The sequence below is a fragment of the Rousettus aegyptiacus genome, unplaced genomic scaffold (assembly GCF_014176215.1).
Source record: "Rousettus aegyptiacus isolate mRouAeg1 unplaced genomic scaffold, mRouAeg1.p scaffold_m13_p_6, whole genome shotgun sequence".
Lineage (NCBI taxonomy): Eukaryota > Metazoa > Chordata > Mammalia > Chiroptera > Pteropodidae > Rousettus > Rousettus aegyptiacus.
The window spans coordinates 71,959,827-71,984,035 of NW_023416309.1; the positions used below are offsets into that span (position 1 = coordinate 71,959,827).

Below are 24,209 nucleotides of genomic sequence, written 5' to 3' on the forward strand. Positions count from 1 at the left end.
GAATATTCTCTATCTATATGAGTTTATTTCCATTTTTGTTGTTGTTGTTTATTTTGTTCTTTAGATTCCACATGTATGTGAAATCATATGATATTTGTTTTTCTCTGTCTGACTTATTTCATTCAGCACAATACCCTTTAGGTCCATCAAGACAATATCTTTTTCCATCGCCTTCCTTTTAGTCTGCGTGAGTCTTTTAATCTGAATTGAGTTTCTTGTAGGCAGCCTATGTAGGGGTCTTGTTTTCTTATACACTCAGCCACTCTATCTTTTGGCCAGAACACTTAATTCTTTTCCATTTGAGGTACTTGATAAGAATGTAGTTATTACCATTCTTTATTCCTGTTTTTGATACATGTTTTTCCTTCTTCAAGAAGTTCCTCCAACATTTTCTGTAATACTGGTTTGATGTTGATAAATTCCTTTAGCTTATTATTGGCTGGGGAGCTCTTTATCTGTCCTTCGACTCTAAATGATAGCTTTGCTGGAGAAAGTATTCTCGGGTAGATCCTGGGTTTTCATCACATTGAATGTTTTGTGCCAAACCCTTCTATCCTTCATAGTTTCTTTTGAGAAATCAGCTGCCAGTCCTTTAGGTGCTCCCTTGTAGGTAACTAACTGCTTTCCTCTTGCTGCTTTTACGATTCTCTCTTTGTATTTAACCTTTGGCATTTTAATTCTGATGTGTCTTGATGTGGGCCTCTTTAGGTTCCTTTTTCTTGGGACTCTCTTAGTTTCCTAGGGTTGCATGTCTATTTCCTTCACTAGGTTAGAGAAGTTTTCCATCATTATTTCTTCAAATAGTTCTTCAACTTCTTGTTTTCCTTTAGATACTCCTATAACACAGTTATTTTTACATTTAATTGTGTCCTGTAGGCTCCTTAAATTATTATTATAGCCTTGGCTTCGTATTTCTTGCCATTCTGATTGAGCATTCTTGGCTTCCTTATGGTCTATATCAGTGGTTTGATCCTCTTCTTTATCAACTCTGTTTATTCCCTCTAATATACTCTTCATCTCAGATAATGCATTGTTCATTTCTGACTGTTTTCTTTTTATAATTTCCATTTCCATTTTTATGTTTTTATTTTTTGTTAAAGTTCTCACTGAATTCATCTACACATCCCCTAAGTTCAATAAGCATCTTTATAACCAGTGTTTTGAACTCTGCATCAGTTAGATTGCTTGACTCCATTATTCCTGGATCTCTGTTTTATTCTCTCATATGGTTTCTACTTCTTTGTCTTCCCATCTTGACTGCCTTTCTGTGTCTGTTTCTTTGCACTAAGCAAAGCTCCTAAGTTTTCCGGTTTTATTCGTTTAGCTTTGTATAGTAAGTGCCCAGTGGCACAGTCCTGAGAGGGGTTCAGCTGCAGGCCAAGTTTAGGCCAGCCTGTGCTCCTCCAGGGCCACCTCTTAAGATTAGCAAGCAATCCGCAGATGTCGTGCTTATGGTTGCCTTAAGAAAGCACACCAGAAACCGAGGCCACCTGCAATCAATGTGGATCTTGGTGCTACTCAGCAAGAAGCACTGGACTGGACTGAGGACACACTTGGATATGGCTTGGGTGGGGTGAAGTTTCAGGGAATCCTCTTGATGGAGCAATCTCTGTTATCCAGTTTGATGATGTTGCAGCTATGGCGGTGCTGAGTCTGCACACTGGGAGAGGAGAGGGCTCAACAGAGGAACAATGGATACTTCCTGAGGGAGAGAGCCTTGCCCCAGCCCTCACTCTGACAACTCTGTGTCCCCCTGTAAGTCCCTGGTGCCCCCGACCCTTGCAGCCGACCTGGCTCTGATGCTCAGAGCAAGCAGGTCCTTCACTGTGAAAGTGTGCTCGTGCACACGGCCCTTTTAAGAGGCATCTGCAGCTACTGGCTGCCGCAGCCTCTGTCCTACTCAGCTGTTCTGGACTGGACATCCTCACATCTTCGCCCCCTCCTACCTTCTACTATTGCAGGCTGATTAATTATTCCTCTCCCTAGTTGTAGAGAGAGATCTAGATTCCAGGCAATGTTCCTTGCTATTTGCTCTGTGTTTCTGTCACAACTTTGATTTGGTCGCAAGAGGGATGAAAAGCATCTATCATCTACATCATTTTTTCTGAACCGATAGATGCATTTTTGAGGTTACTTTATATACCTCCAACTTGTTGTACTGATTTTTGGCACTTGCTTTTGTAGTGGACTGTACACAATATCCCATGACTCCTGTTTTGATCAAGAGGTGGCATTTGCAAGACTGTATAAAAGTTAGGGGCTGTACTTTAATAGTGAACTTCCTTCTTTCCTTTTACTTTCTTCCCCTGTCTTCAAAGCTAGGTGAAATTGAATGATTTTCTTAGGGAATAAATCTGAAATCTTCACATGTTAGGTACTTGAGACCAACCAAGTCAAGTAAAGCTTTAAAGAAGCACGTGTGCCATTTTGATAAAGTGGAGGAAAGTTATATTTCTGTTTGGCTATTTGGCATGTTAGAATACTTGATGAAAGAGACCATCTCTGCGCGTAAAATCTTAGTTTAAGAAATAAAAAAATTTTCTTTCAGTTCGCATGTGTTTCTTGATTCATATCATATTCACCTGTAGATTTTATAGTGCTAAGCTAAAAAATGAAATTAACATAGCCTTTTGGGATATGTTCATTTATTAAAAATAATATTTCAGTGCTACCTTGAGTATAGTGCAGAAATCAGTAAAATAGAAACAACACTTATTGAATTATTATTATCTTCTGTGTGCTGCATTAATTGCACACATTTTGTTCCCTTCAACCAGAATGAAAGCAGCACCTGTGACAAGAATTTATACCTTGTAAGGGCAGAGATTTTGGTCTATTTTATCTATATTCTGTTTTTTTTTCCCTCCACCATTGATGAGAACAGTGCCTACCACATACTAAGTATGAGGTATGTGTTTTTTGAATAAATGAATTAATCCCCAGCAGTTCTCTGAGGCACATATTACTATCCACATAATGCTGGTAGATGGTAGAGCCAGGATCTGAGCTTATGCTGATAGCCATTCATTCCATGTTGGGGATCAATATGCAGTCCAGTCAAGAGCGATTTTCATTTCCTGCCTTATATATTGTAGATATGAGGCTCATTTATGTAAAATGTTAAATAATAAGATAGCCGTTATTTGTAGACAATGTGAGAGATGTGAAAAGAAAGGGCTAGAAGAATTACAAGTAATGGAGATGTGAGTGAATACATATAAATCAACCAGAGCTGTGCTTGCACATACCAAATGATTAATACATGTTAACTATTATTGTCACTGCTACTACTGTTATGTCACCGTTGTCATTTTCATAATTTTCAATGAATCCTATGAACCGTACTCTAATAAAGTGTTCGCATCTGGATTGAAGTGGTCAGAGTTGGTTTCATGAACTAGATGGTTCTTATGCCTTGGACAGAATGTGGACAGGTGGGGACAGGAGAGGACATACTTGAGATGAGAAGAGTCCTATAAACATGGAGGGTGAGGTAAAAAATGTGTGTTCCCTGTTCTTCAGACAGCATGGAGATCAATATGTCTGGTGCAGAAGGGGTGTATGGGTTACTAGAGAGAGTAAAGATTAAGATTGATAATTCAGAATTTGTTTATTATGTTGTGAATGCTACATTATATTTATAAAATTGGATTTGAAACCCTGCCTGTGTTTCTATCTTGAGCCACCAAATACCCTTTAATGAGAAATTATATGATCATGTTTTTAATGCTGATAATCTGTAATCGCAACATGTACCTTTTTGAGATATGTTTGTGCATTTGTAGTCTTATGGCTTGTGAAACAAACTTTATCCTGATAAAAAGGCCACTTCCATTTGGCCTTGTATTTTGAAATTTAAGACCCTCATTTATGATTATTGACTCAGATGTATCTTGGAGGATTAGTAAGAGTATTACATGCCGCCACAGTCTCCTTAACAGGCTGTAATTCTCCAGGGGACCAGGCTTGTGCCTTATTCATCCTTGAATCTCTTCCAGTACTGAACACAGTTGCTGGCATAAACTGAGGATACAATAAATTGTGGTCGAATTGAATTTTCAGAGTATGCGAGCCTAGCTACCTCTGCACTTACAGGAATAATTTGCAGCAGAGCTATATTTTTTTGAGTTATGTAACTCATTTAATCTTGTTCTTAGGTCCAGCCTGATGACGGGAGGGGCTAAGCGAGGCATACCCAACCCTTGGCTTTTTGAGGAGTCAGAGGAGACCAGAGGTTTGGGTTTTGATGAAATCCGGCAACAGCAGCAGAAAATCATCCAAGGTACTGAATACCCAAGGAGTGTAGGCTCAAAAATTTTGTCAGATTTTTACTATAACATTGAATATTTTTTATACCCATTGAAGATCAGAGGGAGAACTATTGGTCTTATAAAGCCCTTGGCAATGTTGTGCCTTAGGATACCTGAGGCATAGACAAATGATATCATCTGTCCAGATAACTCACAAAAGTAGTGCTTCTCTGCTGGGGGGGGGAGCACGTAGGCAACTCTGAATCTGGGAAACCCAGATGAATCTGAGGCCTGTGCCCCTTCCTTTTCTCCGCAGTTGGGAATTATTCTCCAAACAGAAACCTCTATCTTTTTCTTATATAAAATAAATCAGTTCAGCTTTTACTTTCAAGTTTATCTTGCTCGGTGGCTTTTAAACTTGCTAATTATTTCTTTTTCCATCTATTTTTATTATTTATTTATTTTTTATTTATATTATATATTATTTTATTTTAGACAAGGCGACCCTTGGTTGACCTCACAGATTGCAAGGACCTTGACAGCTTACAATACCTATTTTTTTTATGCCTACAGCACCTGGTCTTCCTAGGTGGTCTCCCATCCAAGTACTAACCAGGCACGACCCTGCTTAGCTTCCGAAATCAGACGGGATAGGGTTTGTTTTTACCTATTTTTAAAATTTTAGAAGTAATGCATGATTGTTTTACAAAGTTCAAACAACCCTGGAGCATATAAAATGAAAAGCTCTTCATCTTGCTTCTCCAATCTCAAATTATAAATGAATTAATATTTATATTTCCTCAGACTTTTTTCTGTGTATATACATATATATTGAGTATAAGCACATATATGATTTGCATAAATGAGATCATGACATATATAATTCCACAACTTTAAAAATTTTTTACTTAATATGTATCATGGACATTTTCTTGTGCTAGTATTAAGATATGTTAAATTTTTCTAATGCTGCTTTTTGAAGACTGCTTTATTGAGGTATAGTTGACATTATCATAAATAGCACTTATTTAAAGTATATGATCGATCGTCAGATAGGATAATCCTTACCTGTTCTTCCTTTGGAGGGCAGATTAGAACATGGTTGAAGTTTGCATGATTTGTGATTATCATTTCTGCGTAATCAGGGCTCACAACAAAAAAGGAATATACCAAAATAAAACAAGATAAAAAGAAAAAAGCAGAAAGGCAAAAGATGTCAGGGAGAGTGAAAAGAGGAAAGAAAGGAGCCATAAACAGGTTGCATTTATCCTGACTGAGGCACTCACACTACATTACTCAGGGTCCTGTCGAAACTGCTTTTTGAGTAATCTGCCAGATAATCTTAATCTTGTGAGGGCCCCCTAACAGAGCTCCTTCCACTCACACCACCACTTCCCCTTCATCTTACATCAACAGATCTGGAGCCCAAACCAAATGTCATTAAAAAAAAAAACAAACTACCAAACAAAAAGTGGTGGATAAGTAAAGAGCAAATGAGAAGAGTAAGAATATTTTGAAAAGTAAAAAGAATTACAACAGCTAAAGGGTACAGGATTTCTTTGGAGGATGATAAAATGTTCTGAAATTGATTGTGGTAATGGTTGCATAATTTTGTCAATAACCTAAAAACCCTGAGTTGTATATTTAAAAAAAAATAAAGTATGTGATTGAATAAACTTTAACATATGTATATACCTGTGAAACAATTGCTGTAATCAAAATAATGAACATAATCTTTATTCCCAAAAGTTTTCTTCATGTCTCTTTGTATTGTTGTCTCTCTCCCAGTCCTCAAACAGCTGCTGATCTGCTTTCTGTCACTATAAATTAGTTTCTATTTTCTATAATTCTGTCTAAATGGAATCATACAGTATGTACTCCTGTTGGGAAGAGGGCGTCTGGCTTCTTTAAGCATAATTATTTTAATTTTAGACATTCTAATAGGTGTATGTTGCATTTCATTGCGGTCTTAATATGTATCTCCCTAATGACTAATGAATCTTTGCATTGTGCTTCTTTGCCATCAGCGTGTCTTTGGTGATGTGTCTGTTTCAATTGTTTACCTGTTTTTAATTGGGTTGTTTCTCTTTTACTATTGAGATGTAAGAGTTTTTATATACCCTTTTATATGTCATTTGTCAGATACAGTTTTACAAATATTTTCTCCCCATCTATGGCTTATATTTTTTATTCTCTCAACAATATCTTTTTAAAAGCAGAAGTTCTTAATTTTGAAGTCTAGTTAGCAATCTTTGACTACCTAAAGCCACAAAGATTTACTGCTTTGTTTTTTCTTAGGAATTTATAGTTCTAAGTTTTACATTGAGTCTATGGTCTACTTTGAGTTAAGTTTTTATATAGTGAGGTATAAATAGAAATTCAAAGTTTGTTTTTTTTTTTTGTATTTGGATATTTGAACAGCACCATTTTTTTTTTTTTTTAAAGACTATCCTTTTCTACTGAACTATTCTACCTTTATTAGAAATCAATTGACCATATGCTGGACTCTGCATTCTGTTTGAGTGGTCTCTTTGTTGATCTGTTTTGTGTATCTTTGTTGTAATCTCTTTGTTGTATCTTTATAAGTCTTTAAGTCAGGTAATATAAGCTCTCCAACCTTGTTTTTTTTTTATTTTTTCCAAAATTTTATTGATTATTCTAGGTCTTTTGCATTTCCATGTGAATTTTAGAATCTTTCAATTCCTAGAAAAAAAGCCTCTTAGAATTTTGATTGGGATTACATTGATTCTTTAGAGTAATTGGGTGATTACTGACTTATTAATAATGTTGAGTCTTCTGATCCATTGAATATGATATGCCTCTCTATTTAGTTCTTTAATTTTCCTCTGCAGTGCTTTGTAATTTTCACTCTGTATGTATTATACATTTTTATCAGGTTTATCTCTTAAATATTTCATATTTTATCCTCTTATTAATGGTATTAAAATGTTTTCTATTTCTGGTTGCGATATGTAAAAATAAAATTGATTTTTATATCAATCTTGAATCATACAACCTTACTAAACTGATTTGTTCTTCCAGTTTCTTTATAGAATCTCTAGGATTTTCTATATAAATGATCATGTCTGTGAATAAAGATAGTTTCACTTTTTTTTTAAAGACTTTATTTTTTTAGAGAAGTCTTAGGTACGCAGCAAAATTTAGAAGGTACAGAGTTCTCATATACCCCCTTTCCCCACACATGCATAGTCTCCCCGCATTATCTACGTCCCCCACTAGAATGGCACGTTTGTTACAATTAGCGAACCTACCTTGACACATCATAATCATCCAGAGTCCATTGTTAATCTTGGAATCCACTCTTGGTGTTATATATTTATGGGTTTTGATAAATGTATAATGACATGTATCTGTCATTAGAGTATCAGAGTGTTTTCACTGCCCTAAAGTCCTCTGTGCCCTGTCTATTTATCCCTTCCTCTCCTTTCAACCTTTGGCAACTTCTGACTTTTTTATGGTCTTCATAGTTCTACCTTTTCCAGAATGTCATATATTTGGAATTATATAGTATGTAGCCTTTTCAGATTGACTTCTTTTACTTAGTGATATACATTTAAGGTTCCTCTATGCCTTTTCATTTCTTTTAGCACTGAATAATATTACATTGTCTGGATATACCAAATTTATCCATTCACCTGAAGAACATGTTGTTTGCTTACAGTTTTTGGCTATTATGAATACAGCTGCCATAAACATCTGCATGCGTATATAACTTTTTCATGTGTTTTTGTGTGTATATAACTTTCCAACTCTTTAGGTAAATACCAAGGAGTACGATTGCTGGATCATATAGAAAGAGTAAGTTTAGTTTTATAAGAAATTGCCAAACTGTCCTTCCAAAGTAGCCATACTATTTTGCATTGCCACCAGGAATAAGTGAGAGTTCCTATTGCTCAATATTCTCACCAGCATTTAGTATTGTTTCTAGATGCTGGCCATTCTAATATGTGTATAGTGGTATCCTGTTGTTTTAATTTGCATTTTCCTGATGACATGAGAAAGATGTGGAGCATCTTTTCATATCTTTTTCATATCCTTTGCCAACTGTATTTCTTCTTTGGTGAGATGTCTGTTAAGGTCTTTGACCCATTCAGAGTTTTTTTGTGTGTTTTGCATAATAGGTCTTTGTCAAATATGTGTTTTGCAAATATTTTCTTTCGGTCTTTGGTTTGTCTTATTTTCTTCACAGTGTCTTTCACAGAGCAGAAATTTTAAATTTTAATGTACTCCAGCTTATCAGTTTTCTTTCTTTCGTGGATCATGCCTTTGGCATTGTATCTAAAAAGTACTTGCCAGACTTCCAGTTTCCTGTTCCACATGTAAGGGAAGCCACTCCATCCTACCAACCAGTAACAAGCTGAACAGACCGAAAATTAACAACTCCTCTTGGATCCACTATAGAAGGGAGGGTACAGGGCAGATTGCTTTCTGCAAGATTGGAGAGACGGACAAGTGAACACAGAGAGTCATGGCTTACTGGATCAGAGACTCCCAAGGAGAAAACAGCACAGAAATGAGTGCTGGGTAGAAAAACCTGAACTGTAATCGATGAATTGCCGGAGGCTAAGTGTGGACAAGTGTAGAGTTAAAAACTCCAGGGGTACCCAGTCATAAAGGCAGTCCCCACAATTTAGTGAGATTTCCGTCTAAGAGCTTGAACTTGTTCTCACAGCAAATATCAGAGAAAAATCCTCTCATGCTGCTGGCAGGCGGTGGGGGGAAAGGAACCACTTTGGAATATGCCAGAGCACTCTGTTCTTAACAAGGTCTGCCCTCAGGAAAAACTAGTTAACCAGAACTTAACCTACTGAGATATTGTCAGCCAAAATGACCTGGAGGAAAGGAAATTCCCGAGTCTAGCCCACTAGCCATCTGTTCCATGTATAGTAGAGAGAAAAAATACTTTGAAATATTTGTGAAGTTCACAGTCCGGAAGCATCGGCTCACTGAAAGACTGAGAACTAGTCATAGGACTATATGGCACTGCCCCTCTCTCCACACCTCACCACCACATTTTAGTAAAAAGATCTGTTTATAGCTGTTCCTTTGACCTGTACATCATGTCTGGCTATTAAGAAAAAAGGCCATCTAAAAAGCAAAAAATTTAATTTGAAGAGACAGGGCAGGCATCAGAACCAGAAGTAGTAGGGATATTGGAATTATCAGACCAGAATGTAAAACACCTATGGTTAATATGCTGAGGATTCTAATAGATAAAGTAGACAGCACTGAAAAACAAGTGGACAATGTAAGCAGAGAGATGGAAATCTTAAGAAAGAACTGAAAAGAAATGTAGAGATCAAAAACACTAACAAATGAAGAATGTGTTTGATGAGCTAATTAGTAGATTGGACACAGTTGAGGAAGGAATCTCTGAGCTTGAGATATCTCAATAGAAAATGATACCTCAAAAAGTGGAAAGCAAAGAGAACAAAGACTGATAAAAAAACAAAATAGTCAAGGACTGTGGGACAACTACAAAAGTTGTAACATATGTGTAATGGGAATAGCAGAAGGAAAAGAAAGAAAGGAACAGAGAAAATATTTGAAACAATGACTGAGAATTTTCCCCAATTTAAATTCAGACACCAAACCACAGACCCAGGAAGCTCAGAGAACACCGAGCAAAATAAGTACAAACAAACAAACAAAAAACACACCTAAGCATATCAGTTTCAAGCTACAGAAAATCAAAGATTAAGTTATGAAAGAAAACAGAAGAAAAAAATTATATTCAACTTCTCAGAAATGATACAAACAAGAATAGAATGAAGTGAAATAATTTAAACGGTCCCCCCAAAACTTCATCAACCTAGGATTCTGCACCCTGTGAAATTAGCTTTCAAAACTGAAGGAGAAATCTTTCTTAGGCAAACAAAAATTGAAAGAATTTGTTGCCAGTAGACCTGCCTTACAAGAAATATTTTTAAAGTTCTTTAGAGAGAAGGAAAATAATATAGATCAGAAACTTGAAGAAAAAAATAAGTGAATTATTTTTTTTAAAAAGTCATTGCCACTCCTATGTTATCTTATAGGAGTTTATAGTTTTGTGTTTTACATCTAGGCCTGTGATCCATTTTGAGTTAATGTTTGCAAAGTCTATGTCTAGATTCTTTTTTTTTTTTTTTTGCCTTTGAATGTTCAGTTCAGAACCATTTGTTGAAAAGACTATCTTTGCTCCACTGTATTACTTTTCCTCCTTTGTCAAAGATCAGTTGACTCTATGTGGGTCTATTTCTGAACTCTCTGTTGTGTTGCATTGATCTACCTGTCTGTTCTTTCACCAGTACCACACTGTCTTGATTACTATAGCTTTACAGTAAATCTTAAAGTCAGGTAGTATCAGTCCTCCGGCTTTGCTGTTTTCCTCAATATTATGTAAGCTATTCTGGGTCTTTTTGCCTCTCCAGATAATATTTAGAATCAGTTTGTCAATATCCACAAAATAACTTTCTGGGACTTTGATTGAAATTGCACTGACTCTGTAGATCAAATTGGGAAGAACTGACATCTTGACAATATTGAGTCTTTCTGTCTGTGAACTTGGAATATCTCTTCATTTATTTAGTTCTTTGGTTCCATTCATTGTGGTTTTGTAGTTTTTTTTTTTCTTATAGATCTTGTACATCTTTTGTTAGATTTATACCTAAGTATTTCTTCTTTGGGGTGTTAATATAAATGATATTGTGTTTTTAATTTCCAGTTCCACTCATTCATTGCTGGTGTATAGGAAACTAATTGACATTTGTGTATTAATCTTGTATCCTACAGCCTTGCTATAATTGCTTTTTAGTTCCAGGAGATTTTTTGTTGAATCTGTTGGATTTTTTACATACACAATCATGTCAGTCATGTCATCTACAGTCAAAGAAAGTTTTATTTATTTCTTCCAAATATACATACCTTTTCTTGTCTAATTGCATTAGCTAGAATTTCCAGTACAATGTCGAAAAGGAGCAATGAGCAGGGACATCCTTGCCTTATACCTGTTCTTAATGGGAAAGCTTTATATTTCTCATCATTATGTAAGATGTTAGCTGTGGGGCATTTGTAGATATTCTTTTTGAGTTGAGGAAGTTCCAATTTATTCTTAGTTTACTAAGAGTTTTATTGTTAATGGATGTTGGATTTTGTCAATTGCTTTTCCCACATCTAGTGATATGATCATGAGATTTTTCTGGTTTAGCCTGTGAGTGTGATGGATTACATTAATTTATCTTTTAATGCTGAACCAGCCTTGCATATCTAGGATAATTCCTACTTGGTTATGGTGTATAATTTTTTCTGCATTGTTGGATTTGACCTGTTAACTTTTTTGAGGATAGGATTTTTGCATATATGTTCATGAGTGATATTGGTCTGTAGTTTTCTTTTCTTGTAATGTCTTTGTCTAGTTTTGGTATTAGGATAATGCTGGCCTCATCAAATGAATTAGGGAGTATTCTCTCTTCTCTGAAAAAGATTGTACATAATTGTTTTAAGTTCTTCCTGAAATGTTTGGTGGAATTCACCAGTGAACCCATGTGAGCCTGATGCTTTCTGTTTTGGGATGTTATTAATTGTTAATTCAATTTCTTGAATAAATATGGAACTATTCAGATTGTCGATTTCTTCTTGTCTGAGTTTTGGTAGCTTGTGTTCTTCAAGGAATTGGTTCATTTCATCTAGGTTATCAAATTTGTGGACAAAGTGATCATATTTCTTTATTATCCTTTTAATGTCTGTGAGATCTGTAGTGATGTTTCTACTTTCATTTCTAATAATAGTAATTTGTGTCCTCTCTCTTTTTTTCTTAGAAAGCTTATTAAGAGGTTTGTTGATTTTTATTGATCTTTTTAAAAAACCAGCTTTGGTTTCACTGTTGATTGTCTGTTTTCAATTCATTGATTTCTGCTCTAATTCTTATGATTTGTTTTCTTCTGCTTACTTTGGATTTAATTTGCTCTTTTTCTAGTTTCTTAAAGTAGAAAGATTATTGACCTTAGATCTTTTTAAATTTGTGCATTCAATGCTATAAATTTCTCTATTCACTGCTTTTGCTGCATCCCATTTTTATAAGTTGTGTTTTTATTTTCATTTAGTTCAAAATATTTTAAAATTTCCCCTGAGATTTCTTCTTTGACCTGAATTATTTAGAAGTGTATTATTTAATTTCTATACCTTTGGGGATTTTTCACTTATCTTTCTGTTATTAATTCTAGTTTAATTCCTGTCATCTGAGAGCAGATTTTGCGTGATTTCTGTTCTTTTCAATTTGTTATGGTGTGTTTTATGGCTCAGAATATAGTCTACCTTGGTTGAATGTTCCATGTAAGCTTGAGAAGAATGTTTATTCTGGTGTCATTTAATAAAGTAGCCTGTAGGTACCTGTTATGTCCAGTTGATTGATTGTATTGTTAAGTTTAATTATGTTTTTAAACTTTATGATTTTTCTGCCTACTGGATCTGTCCATTTCTGATAAAGGGATGTGGAGGTCTCCATGTATGACAATGTATTCATCTCTTTCTCCTTGCAGCTCTCCTACTTTTTGTCTCATGTAGTTTGATGCCTTCTTGTTAGGTGTTTAAATGTTAAGGATTGTTATGTCTTTTCAGAGAATTGACTTCCTTATCATTATGTAATGCCCTTCTTTATGCCAGATAACTTTTATTTGTTTTGAAGTCTGATCTGAAATTAATATAGGTACTCTTGCTTTCTTTTGACAGTGTTATCTTTCTCTGTCCATTTACTTTTAATTTACATGTGTTTTTATATTTAAAATGGGGTTCTTATAGACAACACGTATTTGGCTCTTGTTTTTCCATCCACTCTGAACAGTCTCTGTCTTTTACTTGGTGTAATTTTGCTTCTTCATTTTAATCTGGACACCTCTTGTTTCTTTTTCTTGACTTACTGCACATGCTACAACCCTAGTACAGTGCTGAGTTGAATAAAAACGTTAAGAGCAGACATTTCTTTATTCAGTACTGAATATTTTATATTTGTAGAAATATTATTGAGATTTTTTTTCTAGGATACAGTTAAGTTATTTGGGTCTTGCTTTGTAAGGTGGACCAGAGCAATGTTTATTTTGGAGCAAAGGTCAACAAACCATGACCTTTTTGGCCACATCTGGCCTGCCTCCTGTTTTTGTATGACCTACAAGCTGAAAATGGTTTTTTCATTTCTAAGTAGTTCAAAAATAGTCAAAAGAAGAATACTTCATGACTATAAAAATTATATAAACTTCACAGATGACCGTCCATAGACAAAGTTTTACGAGAACACAGCCATACTCATTCATTTTATGTATTATCTATGGATATTTTCCTGCTACAATGGCAGAGTTAAGTATTGGCTCTAGAGACCATATAAACCACCAAGCCTGAAATATTTATTACCTATATAAATGTTTGCTGACTCTAGTCTAGACGTAGTTTACCTCGGTACTGAACTAAAACTATTCTGAGTACTCTATCTGATGTCCTTTGAATTATGAGGTGACCCAGTCAGTGGGAATATGAACTAGGCCAACCCCGTTTATGCTCAGAGGATCATTCTCTCTAACCCATTCAGGTGGTTCTTACCCTAGCCTAAGTTAATTTCCTCGCATAAAAGCCCCTGATCAACACTCTGCTGAACCTCAAGATGGACCCTGTGCAAATTTCCAGGGTCTTCTTTCTTCTTAGCTCTCTCCTCTCTGGTTCTGTGCCCTGAATACTTTAACCACCTTGACCTATTTGATCCTTCTCAACTCATGGAAACTGCCTGGCTCCACCTGGTTCCTCCATCTCCACACCGCAGCCTGGGAACTGTCCCAAGGCAATAATCTGAAGCAGTCTAGAGCTCATCTCATTTGTTTCCCATCTCCCAGGGATCATTGTCCTTCAATTCCTGACATCCGAGTCTTGAAACCATTGTTTTGTATATTTTGCCTGTAGTTTTGTGTTTTTCTATTTCAGTTGTTTTAGGCCAGAAGTAAATTTTGTCAGTCAATCCATCTTGGCCAGAAGCAGAAATCTAATTCTACTTAGAACTCCCTTTTTACAGTGAAATTATCTAGTAAATGAGACACTGTGCCTCCCTTATATCTTCAATTCTACATACCTCACCCGTTGTTATACTTGAAACAAAGTGAGAAAATTAAAAGCAACGCAGCTTTACACATAGCATAACCATTTGTTTGCAGTGCTTATAATTCTTCTGGATTCATGGTTCCTGAAAAGTATGTTTTGCTAGATAATACTAATGATTTTTCTGGCATTGTTGCTTTTTCCAGGAAAAACTGTTTTCATTTAGGAAAAAAATATTCCTGTTACTGAGAAGATGCTACATTTAGAGATTACTTAGGTTGAGTGTGAGAGGGTGCCACCTGCAAGTTTGTGTCATTGAGTTTCCAAAACAGAGATCATTCTTAATGAGATGCCCACCCTTTGAAAACCTCCTGGCCTTTGGAGTTTGTTGGAAGGGTGGGAGATGAAGGAATTGAGGAGGATAGCAGCATGTATTGTAGGTCAGTTTGTTTTTCTACTTTTACCTTTGTGTTTTGAAATGCTATATCCCTCTTTGCTTTCCTAGCAAGCTGATTTTCAAGGATAAATACAAAAATAGAAGTAATCTTTACACAAAACCTTTATCAGCCTTTCTCTGCCTCAAGAATCTTGGTACTATGCTGATGTTGCTATGGCTTTGCTGCATTGCTAGGCCCTGCATTTGATAAAATAAGGAATCATGAGGGGTCATTTTTAACTGCCTTTTGCCCACAGAGTCTGTTAGCCTTTCTGTACTTTAGTTGACCCTTAGAAACACTTTGAAAATCATCCTAAAATAACAGTTTATTGGTAAAACTTAGACTCGTGGCAATGAATGCCTTCCGTTCCTAACCTAGAAAAGGAAGTATGCCTCATGACAACCGGTTAGCCAGTCTTGGCTTCTGTATTACTTAAGCTGTAATTGGATGCACAAATGGACATCAGGCAGAAGATGGGTGAGGTGATGACAATAACTAGATCACCTCAAAAAAATCTCTGAGATAGTACAAAAGAAGGTAACCTGATTAGTATAGACCCTTGTCTCAGTTGATGGCAGGCCTTAGAGACGGTATGAAGTGTCGTTCTATCTTTGCTCAGGAGGTCTCTGTTAATGGGGTTTCTTAATTAGCTCCATCTAGTCTTACCATTATTCTATAAATGTTCTTTCTAGATTCTAACAGAATGTTGCATATTAATTTTGGATTTCTGTGTTCTTAGGCCTCTAAATATTTTCATGTAATAGAGATGGTATTTAGCCAGACTCCATTTTACACTGGCAAATCTTAGTGCTAATGTTGAACCCTTGCAATCATAACTTCACAGGCAACTTTCTTTGAAGATAACCCTTTCTTGTAGCTGTCACTTATATCAGGATTGCTTTACTAAAATCTCAAAACAAAAACAAAAATAAAAACATCTATGCTTAGATGTTGTTCTGAGTCTTTCTAAAATAGTGATTAATTTTATCCAGCTGGACCTAATATTTTCCTTATTAGTTCCTTACTTCTCCTCATCCAGGGTGAGCTGCTTCTATATGTTAAATGTGAGAATTTCCATTGTTTCTCTCTGGGTACCGGACCATACAACATCAGCTATTTTTCTATTACATAAACTCAGAGGGCTATCTCATATTGAACAGAAACCCTTTCATATGTCTAGGAGAGACTGTATTTCTTACTTCTACATACCTAGAGGGCCCTCTAGTCATTCCTTGATTTAAACATCACTTATTAAGTACTTGCTCTGAGCCACTGGTTGGGCTCAGAACTAGGACAAAGACATAGGAAAAGAGGACATAGCCCCAGCTCTTGGGGCCATTGTCATATGCTCAGTCGGGAGCCTGAGGTTGCAGTTCTTTGGAATTTCCCTCTGTTTTATTTACTTATTAAAATGTCGATAACTTTTTGCTGTGGAAAATTTCAAACATGTAAAAGTAGGGAGACTAAGATAATGACTCCCTTGTACTCATCAGTTGCTTCAGCAATTATTAACTCAGAGTCCATCTTGTTTCACCTATATGTCTACTCACCTACCCATCCCTTGGATTATTTTTGAAGAACATCTCACCAATACTTCATTGGTGATTATTCTGGAATACATCTCTAGATTATGTTTTTAAAAGATAAAGACTATTTTTTAAAAACATAACCACAATGACATTATCACCCATAACAAGTTAACAATAATTCTTTAATATAATCAAATATCAGTCAGTGTTCAGATTTCCATGATTGTCCCATAACTTTTTTTTTTTTAGGTTCAATTCAAGATCTGTATATAATTTGTACATTACAACTAATTGATATGGCCTTAAATTTCTTTACTAGATAGGTACCTTTGCCAACTCTCTCTTTTTTTCTTGGCAATTTCTTGGTTGGAGAAACAGGGTCATTTGCCCAGTAGTTTCCCACCATCTAGATCTTGCAATTTATATCCCCATATATTAAAATATTCCTCTGTCCCACCTATGTTTTCTGTAAACTGGTAGTTAGATTTAGTGGCTTGATCAGAATCAATTTTGTTATTTTTGGCAAGAATACAGTATGATTACTCCCTTTATTTTTAATTTACAGCCACCAGATAACCCTCCTACAGCCATATGACATTAGTTAGAAGATGGTTTTTCTGAATATCTAAAGATAGAAAGTCACTGAACACCTAATTATTCCAAAGAAATTTTCAAAAAATGATCATATTGGTTTTTTATTACTATCATGATAAATTAGTACAAACTTAGTGACTTAAAATATAAATCTATTACCTTGTTGTTGTGTAGACTAGAAGTTCAATATGGGACTCACTGGGCTAAGATCAAGGGGTTGGCAGGGCTGAGTTCCTTTCCGGAGACTCTAGGGGAAAATTCATCTTCTTACCTTTCTACCTTCTGGAAGCTACCCACATTCTTGAGTTCATGATCTCCTTCTTCAGTGTTCAAAGCCAGTAAGTTGCATCTCTCTGACCCTACTTTATGTTTCCCTCTGACTGCAGCTGAGAAAGGTTCTGTTTTAAGGACTCATATGATTACATTAGGTCTACCTGGATAATACAGAATAATCTCCCATCTCAAATTCTTTCATGTTAATCACAATTGCAAAACCCCTCTTGCCATATAAGGTCATATATTCACAGGCTCCAGGGATTAGGACATGGACAACTTCTGGGGGTCATTTTATATAGCACAAAGGTCATCATTTTTTAAAAAAATTAACCATAAATAAATAAAACCCCACAAAAATATCAAAAATTAACAAAAAATGAAATTGAAGAATGATTAATAGAGTATGGTATATTGCAAATAATCATTTGTGATATAATAACGGGACATGTGGTAGGGTAGGGCAGATTACAGTAATGAGCTATTATTATGATGTAGTAGTAGTTTTGCATGGTTCTGCGTGACTCTTGATTGTTTACATTTTTGCAAGTAGCAGCATTTTGTTTTGTTTATTGTCTCTAGAATGATCATACCATGTTCCCTTAGAGATGCTGCTTTAGGACTTGGTCATCAACATGATTATTATATACACAGTATCTCAGTTATTTATGTCTTTGGATTATGGAATGATAGTTTACTGTAGCACTTAAACATAGTGAAGAGGTGCTAAATTTTTATAGAAATGATTTGAGTGGAGCTGAATTTTTAGCCTTCTTTCTGTTTTGCATTAGAGAGATAACCTTTAGGTAGTTAAGTTAGACAGTGAGTCAAGGCTGAGAGAAAAGGGTGCAGCTTAGGTATTTTTCATTCATAATCTATGTCTTTACTAGATCAAGCAACTTCATAACTTGATTTTCCTTATTAACAGCAGTAGAGGAATCTCCTTTTCTCTTTTTAAATTGTTTTGCCTTTTAATTCACATTGACACTTGACCGTCAGTTCTATGTATAGATTATTTTTGGTGTGTATTTGGAATTTTACTGTAATATTGGTCATCCTATAACAGCACTAGGTTGATGATAGATTTATCTTGGAGGCCATCCAAAAGGTTGTTACTAAAGACCAAAAGGACCTCATTATAAAGTGATTTTGCTGTAAAATGGTCCCTTAGAACAATCCCTGGAGACAGCAGGTCATTTATATAGTTTAAAAAGTACATAGTGTCAAAGAAATGTCACTAAGGGGTTCTTACCTCACACCATTAGTTTAAATAAATTCCAGACAAATTAACGAGTTAAGTGTAATGGCTTAATTCCATAAAAAGACTAGGGAAAAAATATAAGTAAATGTTAATGATATCTCGAATAAGAAGACCTTTGTGATTTCTGCTTTTGTAGATGTCCCTTTATGTAAAGCAGTCATTTAAAAAAAGCCCATCAACAAATGAAGCTGCTATTGGCATGTTACCCTCATCTGCTATATTGCCTGGGTAGAAAGAGTCATTAGATTGAGCCTCAGAGTGTTCTTCCAAATGTACCTGAAAGCAAAGGAAAAGGTTCGTAAAAAGAGATCACTGAGAGACTGCCTAGTTAAAAAAAAAAAATCAAAAATCTTTATCAAATTTTAAAGAATCTTGAATAACTTGAGTTTTCTTTTTATATTTTCAAAATCTAGAAAAGTAATACAATTTCAGTTTTAAAACAAATGCTATTTTGTTGTTTATTGTTTTGTGTCCTGCTTTTTTACTTAATAACATGTCATTGACTTCTTTTAACATCAATATATACATGGGCAATATCACTTTCAGTGGCTATATATTGTTTTACTATTATGAATATATGATATGCTTTTAAACAAATCATTGTATTTGGGCATTTAGATAGTTTCCAGTTTTTCACTATTATAAATGTATCAGTGTGGGTCCAATCAAGAGAAAGAAAGTTGAACAGGGAAAGTTTAATATACAAAATTATTAACTATAACAGGGAATCTGAGTAATGAGGTGTTTGCTGGCAAGAAGTAAAGAGAACAGAAATAGCAGGGAAGGTGTAATAGCTGTCCCTCAGGCTGAGGTTTGAAAGCCCAAGGAAGTGCCCAGTGTCCCCAGGGCTGAGATGTAGATCTTGTGGAGGACAGCACAGCTGGTGGGGGTGGGAGTGGGGGTGGGGAGGATGGTCACTGGATTTCAGAGAAGTCACTGTAGTACACAGCTGGAATGTGCCCTACAAGGGCGCTGGGGAATACTGTTCATGGAGAAGTGTCTAACTGAAAGCATTCTATTATAAAACTCCCCAAGGAAGGGGTGTGTCATGAGAAGTTGGTGGCCTTGAGGTGCCCCTGGCCACTGTACACTGAAGGAGCTAGATATTGAAGAAGCTATAAGCACTGCAGGAGCCTGTCAGGAGAGCAAGCTGAGGGCAGGAAACAAATCCCTTTTTGTAATGTCTTCAGTTTCCTCTTCTGACAAAGCTGGCAAAGGAAAAAATATTTAAAGGATACAGATCCATTTTACAGAGCAGTCAGAAAAGGGTGAATTTAGAGCTAAAAGACAATAATCTTCGTAACCAGCACAGGAAACAGTATTTCAAAGGATATCCTTGTGTATGCATCATTACATACTCTCTGGTGTTTTCTTACATACATTCCTAGACATGGAATTAATGGAGTAAAAAGACAGGCACAGTTTGTTCTCTAGGAAGGTATATTAACTATCCTCCTGTGACATAGTACTTAGAAGCATCCTTTTCTTCACACTTTAGTTAACTGTGCATTCTTTTTCATTTTTATTTCCTGTCTATATCCTTTGCCCATTTTAAAAATCGGAAGATTAAGTCTTTCTTATTGATTTGTACATGCTCTTTGTGTATTAAGTATTGGATAATTAATGTAGTCAAATCTTACATTACTTCATTTTTGATATTTAAAAATTTAATCCATTTGGAAATTGTTTTAGTTGAAGGTATGAGGTAGGCATTTAATATTTTCTTTATTTTGTCCCAATAATATTAACTGTTTTTTCTCTCTTTTTCTGACTGATTTAAAATGTTACTTTTATCATATACTGAATTGTGTTATAGGTTTGGGTGTATTTCCGGACCTTGTTTTCCTTTGGCTTTTAGTTAATTATTTTACTTTTTTTTTTTTTTTTTTTACAGAACAGGATGCAGGCCTCGATGCCCTTTCCTCTATCATAAGTCGCCAAAAACAAATGGGGCAAGAAATTGGGAATGAGCTGGATGAACAAAATGGTAAGAACATGTCTGAGATTTACCAGATTTACCATTTAGTATGAATACTGAAGGCTTGACTATTTGTTAAATGATTTTAATATTACAAAACATGCAAAGTAGTTGAATATCAGTGGATTGTTATATTTAATTTAGTTGTGATAGATTTAGATTGTAGTTACTAAATACTGTGTAAAGAAATTTGATTTAAAAAATTCACAGTTATTTGTAGCTACTTTTAAAAATACTTTGTTTTGTGATCCATTTATTCAAAGAGATTTCTTTTATGTGTAATACGGTGAAATTGCTCAATGCATTGCATACTGACGTGAGGCACATCAGAGCTGCGGGGACTCCATGTCATCTACATGCCTGGTGGAGCTGGCTCTTCTTCTATTATAAATACCAGGCTGCTGAGCAAAAGAGTGCTTTAGGATTTTTATTCAGGGCTTCATGTGATGAATCTAGTAGGAGAAAGATTAATTTGCAAACCACAAGCATGATGGCTTGGGAGAGACAGAGCTTTAACTTGAGAGCCCATGCAAAAGGCTCTTGTGTTTGAGGTGTGAGGAATGAGGGTACAGGAGCCTGAATGAGAATTGGAGAAGAGAGGATGGAGGCAGGGGAATGGGGCTTTAACTGTGATGGACACAGTCAGGGGAATTGGGAGAGTCACTGATTTGTAAATGGAGATCATAAGTCCAGTTTGGACTTGTCCAATTCGAGAGGCCAGTAACAGATCTGAGTCAAAGTGTGTAGTGAACGGTGGGAGTTATGGTACCAGTGCATAGTGAGAGGACAGGACCAAAGATAAGAGATATGAGAAGCTTCAGCATAGAGGTGATGAGTGAAAGGACTTTCATCTGTGTCATTTCACTTAATTAGAACACAGCATCATGAAGGCAATATTATTTCTTGCTGTTATAGATGAGGCTCAGAGTGGCTGAGAGACCTCTTAATGGCACATCACTTACACATGATAGATTTGAAATTCTAACTGAGGTCTTCTGATTATAATGTGACTGACTTTTCTACTGTTTTAGCTTCCTCTCTGAGGAAGACAGAGTAGGGAGCTAAAAGCAGAAAGTAAGAGAATGTAAGATTTTAGTTTTGGCCATAGTACCATAGAGGCTCATGGTGGAATGGCTGTCAAGTAAAGATATCATGTATGAGCCAGCATGGAAGACCCAGGGGTAGGCAGATGCTCATTCTGGAGGAAGGGCTGCACCTGTCAAAATTGTACGAGTAGTACTTTTCTCGATCTCTATGAAGAATGAGTTAATTTCTTCCCATAGTACTATTCCATTTATCTACCATAAATAAATAAAAAATAAATTACATCTATTATTCACTATAAATAAATAGATTACTAAAGCAAATGGAGAAACTATCTTAACAATCCTAATAGTGGTTTTCGTAGTTTAAGTACAGAGACGAGGGCAATTTAGTCCTTTTCCTGATGGCGCTAATGCGAATGTGCTAATTCATGTATTTGCATGTATTCAGTTATTGGTCAGTTTCTTCCTTGAAAGACAGTATTGGTAAGAAAGTTAGCTCTATAGAATATCTGCCTATCATATGCATTGTTCTTTATTCCAAGGAAATTTAGCCTATTCAGTGGGTCAGACTAGAAAGGACTCTAGCCCTTTCTCATGGTAAATCATGCCCATTTTATGATGTGCTTCGATAAGCCACTGTGTAGTAATCTATGGGTAGATGGTTCACACTTTAGTGAGGTGACTTGCTGATTTCCCCGATGATATCACCATACATTTTTCCTGCATAAGCAGTCATGCCAGTGTGTCTTTATCTTATCTTTCCTCTAGTTCAGTGGTTATCATACTTTGCTGCGTATTAGAATCACCTGGGGAGCCTTTAAACCTCCGAAAAGCCCAGGCTAAACTTGAGTAAGATTCCTGCTGTTATTCTGACAAACTATCACAAACTTAGTGACTTAAAATAGCACATACTTATTCCCTTATACTTCTTAAGATCAGAAGTCTGAAATTAGTTTCACTGGACTGAAATCAAGGTGTTTCCCCAGAGGCCCTAGGGAGAATTCCTTTCTTAGCCTTTTCTAGCTTCTAAAGCAGCATTCCCTGCATCCTTTGGCTTATGACCCATTCCTTCATCTTGAAAGCCAGCAGTATAACATCTCGCTTCAGTTATCTTTTTCTGTGTCAGATCTCTCTCTGCCTCCCATTTATAAGGGCACTTGTGATTACATTTAGGCCCCAACCACATAATCCAGGATAATCTCTCAATCTCATATCCTAATTAATTAATTTATAAAACAAAGTTAATTATAGTTGGCATGCACTCTTCAATTAGTTTCAAGTGTACACTATAGTGATTAGATATTTACATGACTTATGAAGTGATCACCCCAATAAGTAAGTCTAGTACTCATCTAATACCATTCACAGTTATTACAGTATTATTGACAATATTCCCTATCTGTAATTTACATCCCCGTGACTGTTTTTTATAGCTGGAAATTTGTACATCTTAATTTCTTCCCCTTTTTTATCCTTAATTTACCAACACATGTGTGAAGTTCCTTTTACCATAGGAGGTAACATTCACAGATTACAGGGATCGGGATGTGGGTATGTATTACTCAGCTAGCACATTACTTTCCTAAACTTCCAACATGAAAATCCAGCTGAAGGGCTCTAACAGACCTTTGCAATGATAGTTCACTGATATGTGTATGAAATCTTTGATCATTTTGTGTCCTTCAAGGAGCATAGTTGTTATTTTCTAGCTCTTTCACAGGACACACTGGTCTCCTTGATGCCAATGTTGATACTGTTGAAACAAGTGGTCTTCCTTGTCGCCTTGGTTTCTTTCAGAAAGAAAGGAAAAGCACAAAGACTGACAGAGAAACATTAAAAAATTGGCAAATCTGGGATATTTGAACATCAAAAAGAATGATGAGGACTGGCACATACTAGCAGAGATTTGTGAAATAGTTATTTTATCCATCAGAACCATGCCTCTGTAGTTCTTCTTGGTGCTGACTTTAAGCTTTGGCCAATGCCAAAATTAAGTCTCAGAAACATCTACTTTAGTCAAGTCAGTCTCGTTCATTTTCTTGTTTTGCATTCTTTTTTGGCATTCTTTTCCAAGGCCCTATCTTCTTGAGCATGAACTTAGGGAATTTTTCAGTAAACCAGTATCACAGCTCTTAGTTCTGGAATAGCATCTTGGTAGTCTAACAGGAGCCCTTTGTGCCCAGCCGTCCATGCAGTTCACCTTGAACTGAAGGGCACTAAACTCTGTGGTTCCAATGAGGTGACCTCCTTGGTTCTGCTCTCTGCTCCTCACCAGCTCCCAGCCCCCACATCCAGCATACATTTAGGTCTCTCATTACCGGTATCGTCATTTAACTGCTAGTCCTTTTCTTCATTATTGGTCACTGGCATGTGAACAGGATAATTACTGGTGTTGGTTTGACCCTTTTTAACTCTATATGAGAAGATTGGAGACTGAACTCCTAAACTGATGTTAATTCAACCCTTCAGCTTTGTGGTTATGTTCTAAATACAATGTATTTTGTTAGTAAGATTTTGATACTTGATTCCAAAATGGCTGGCCTTTATCTTAGCCTGTTGTTTCTCTCATTTAATGAAATCCAAGGGAATAATTCAGTAGTTTAGTAAATCAAACAGATATTTACAATAAAAGTGGTATTACACATTCAGGTCACAATAAAAATCCAGATGGGGGTACAACCCTGTTCTCAACACCTATAGCTATAACTCTTTTGATTTTGACAAAAGGAATAAAGGATAATTATAGTCCTAACAGGGATATAATTTT

At 35.8% G+C, this 24,209-nt stretch overlaps 1 protein-coding gene and 1 non-coding gene across 11 annotated transcripts in view; both read left to right on the forward strand.

Moving 5' to 3' along the window:
- The window catches only part of STX8 (syntaxin 8), a 221,375-nt gene that overhangs the window by 42,683 nt on the left and 154,483 nt on the right, over positions 1–24,209 (forward strand). For all 10 annotated transcript variants that reach the window (XM_016154663.2, XM_016154662.2, XM_016154665.2 and 7 more), the window contains 2 exons: positions 4,158–4,282; positions 20,313–20,405. In XM_016154663.2, coding sequence (XP_016010149.1) covers positions 4,158–4,282; positions 20,313–20,405 — 218 coding nt within the window. The remainder of the gene's footprint in view (positions 1–4,157; positions 4,283–20,312; positions 20,406–24,209) is intronic.
- On the forward strand, positions 5,296–5,429 carry LOC118604425. The gene has a single exon (XR_004951733.1). It is a non-coding gene; the product is annotated as a U8 small nucleolar RNA (small nucleolar RNA).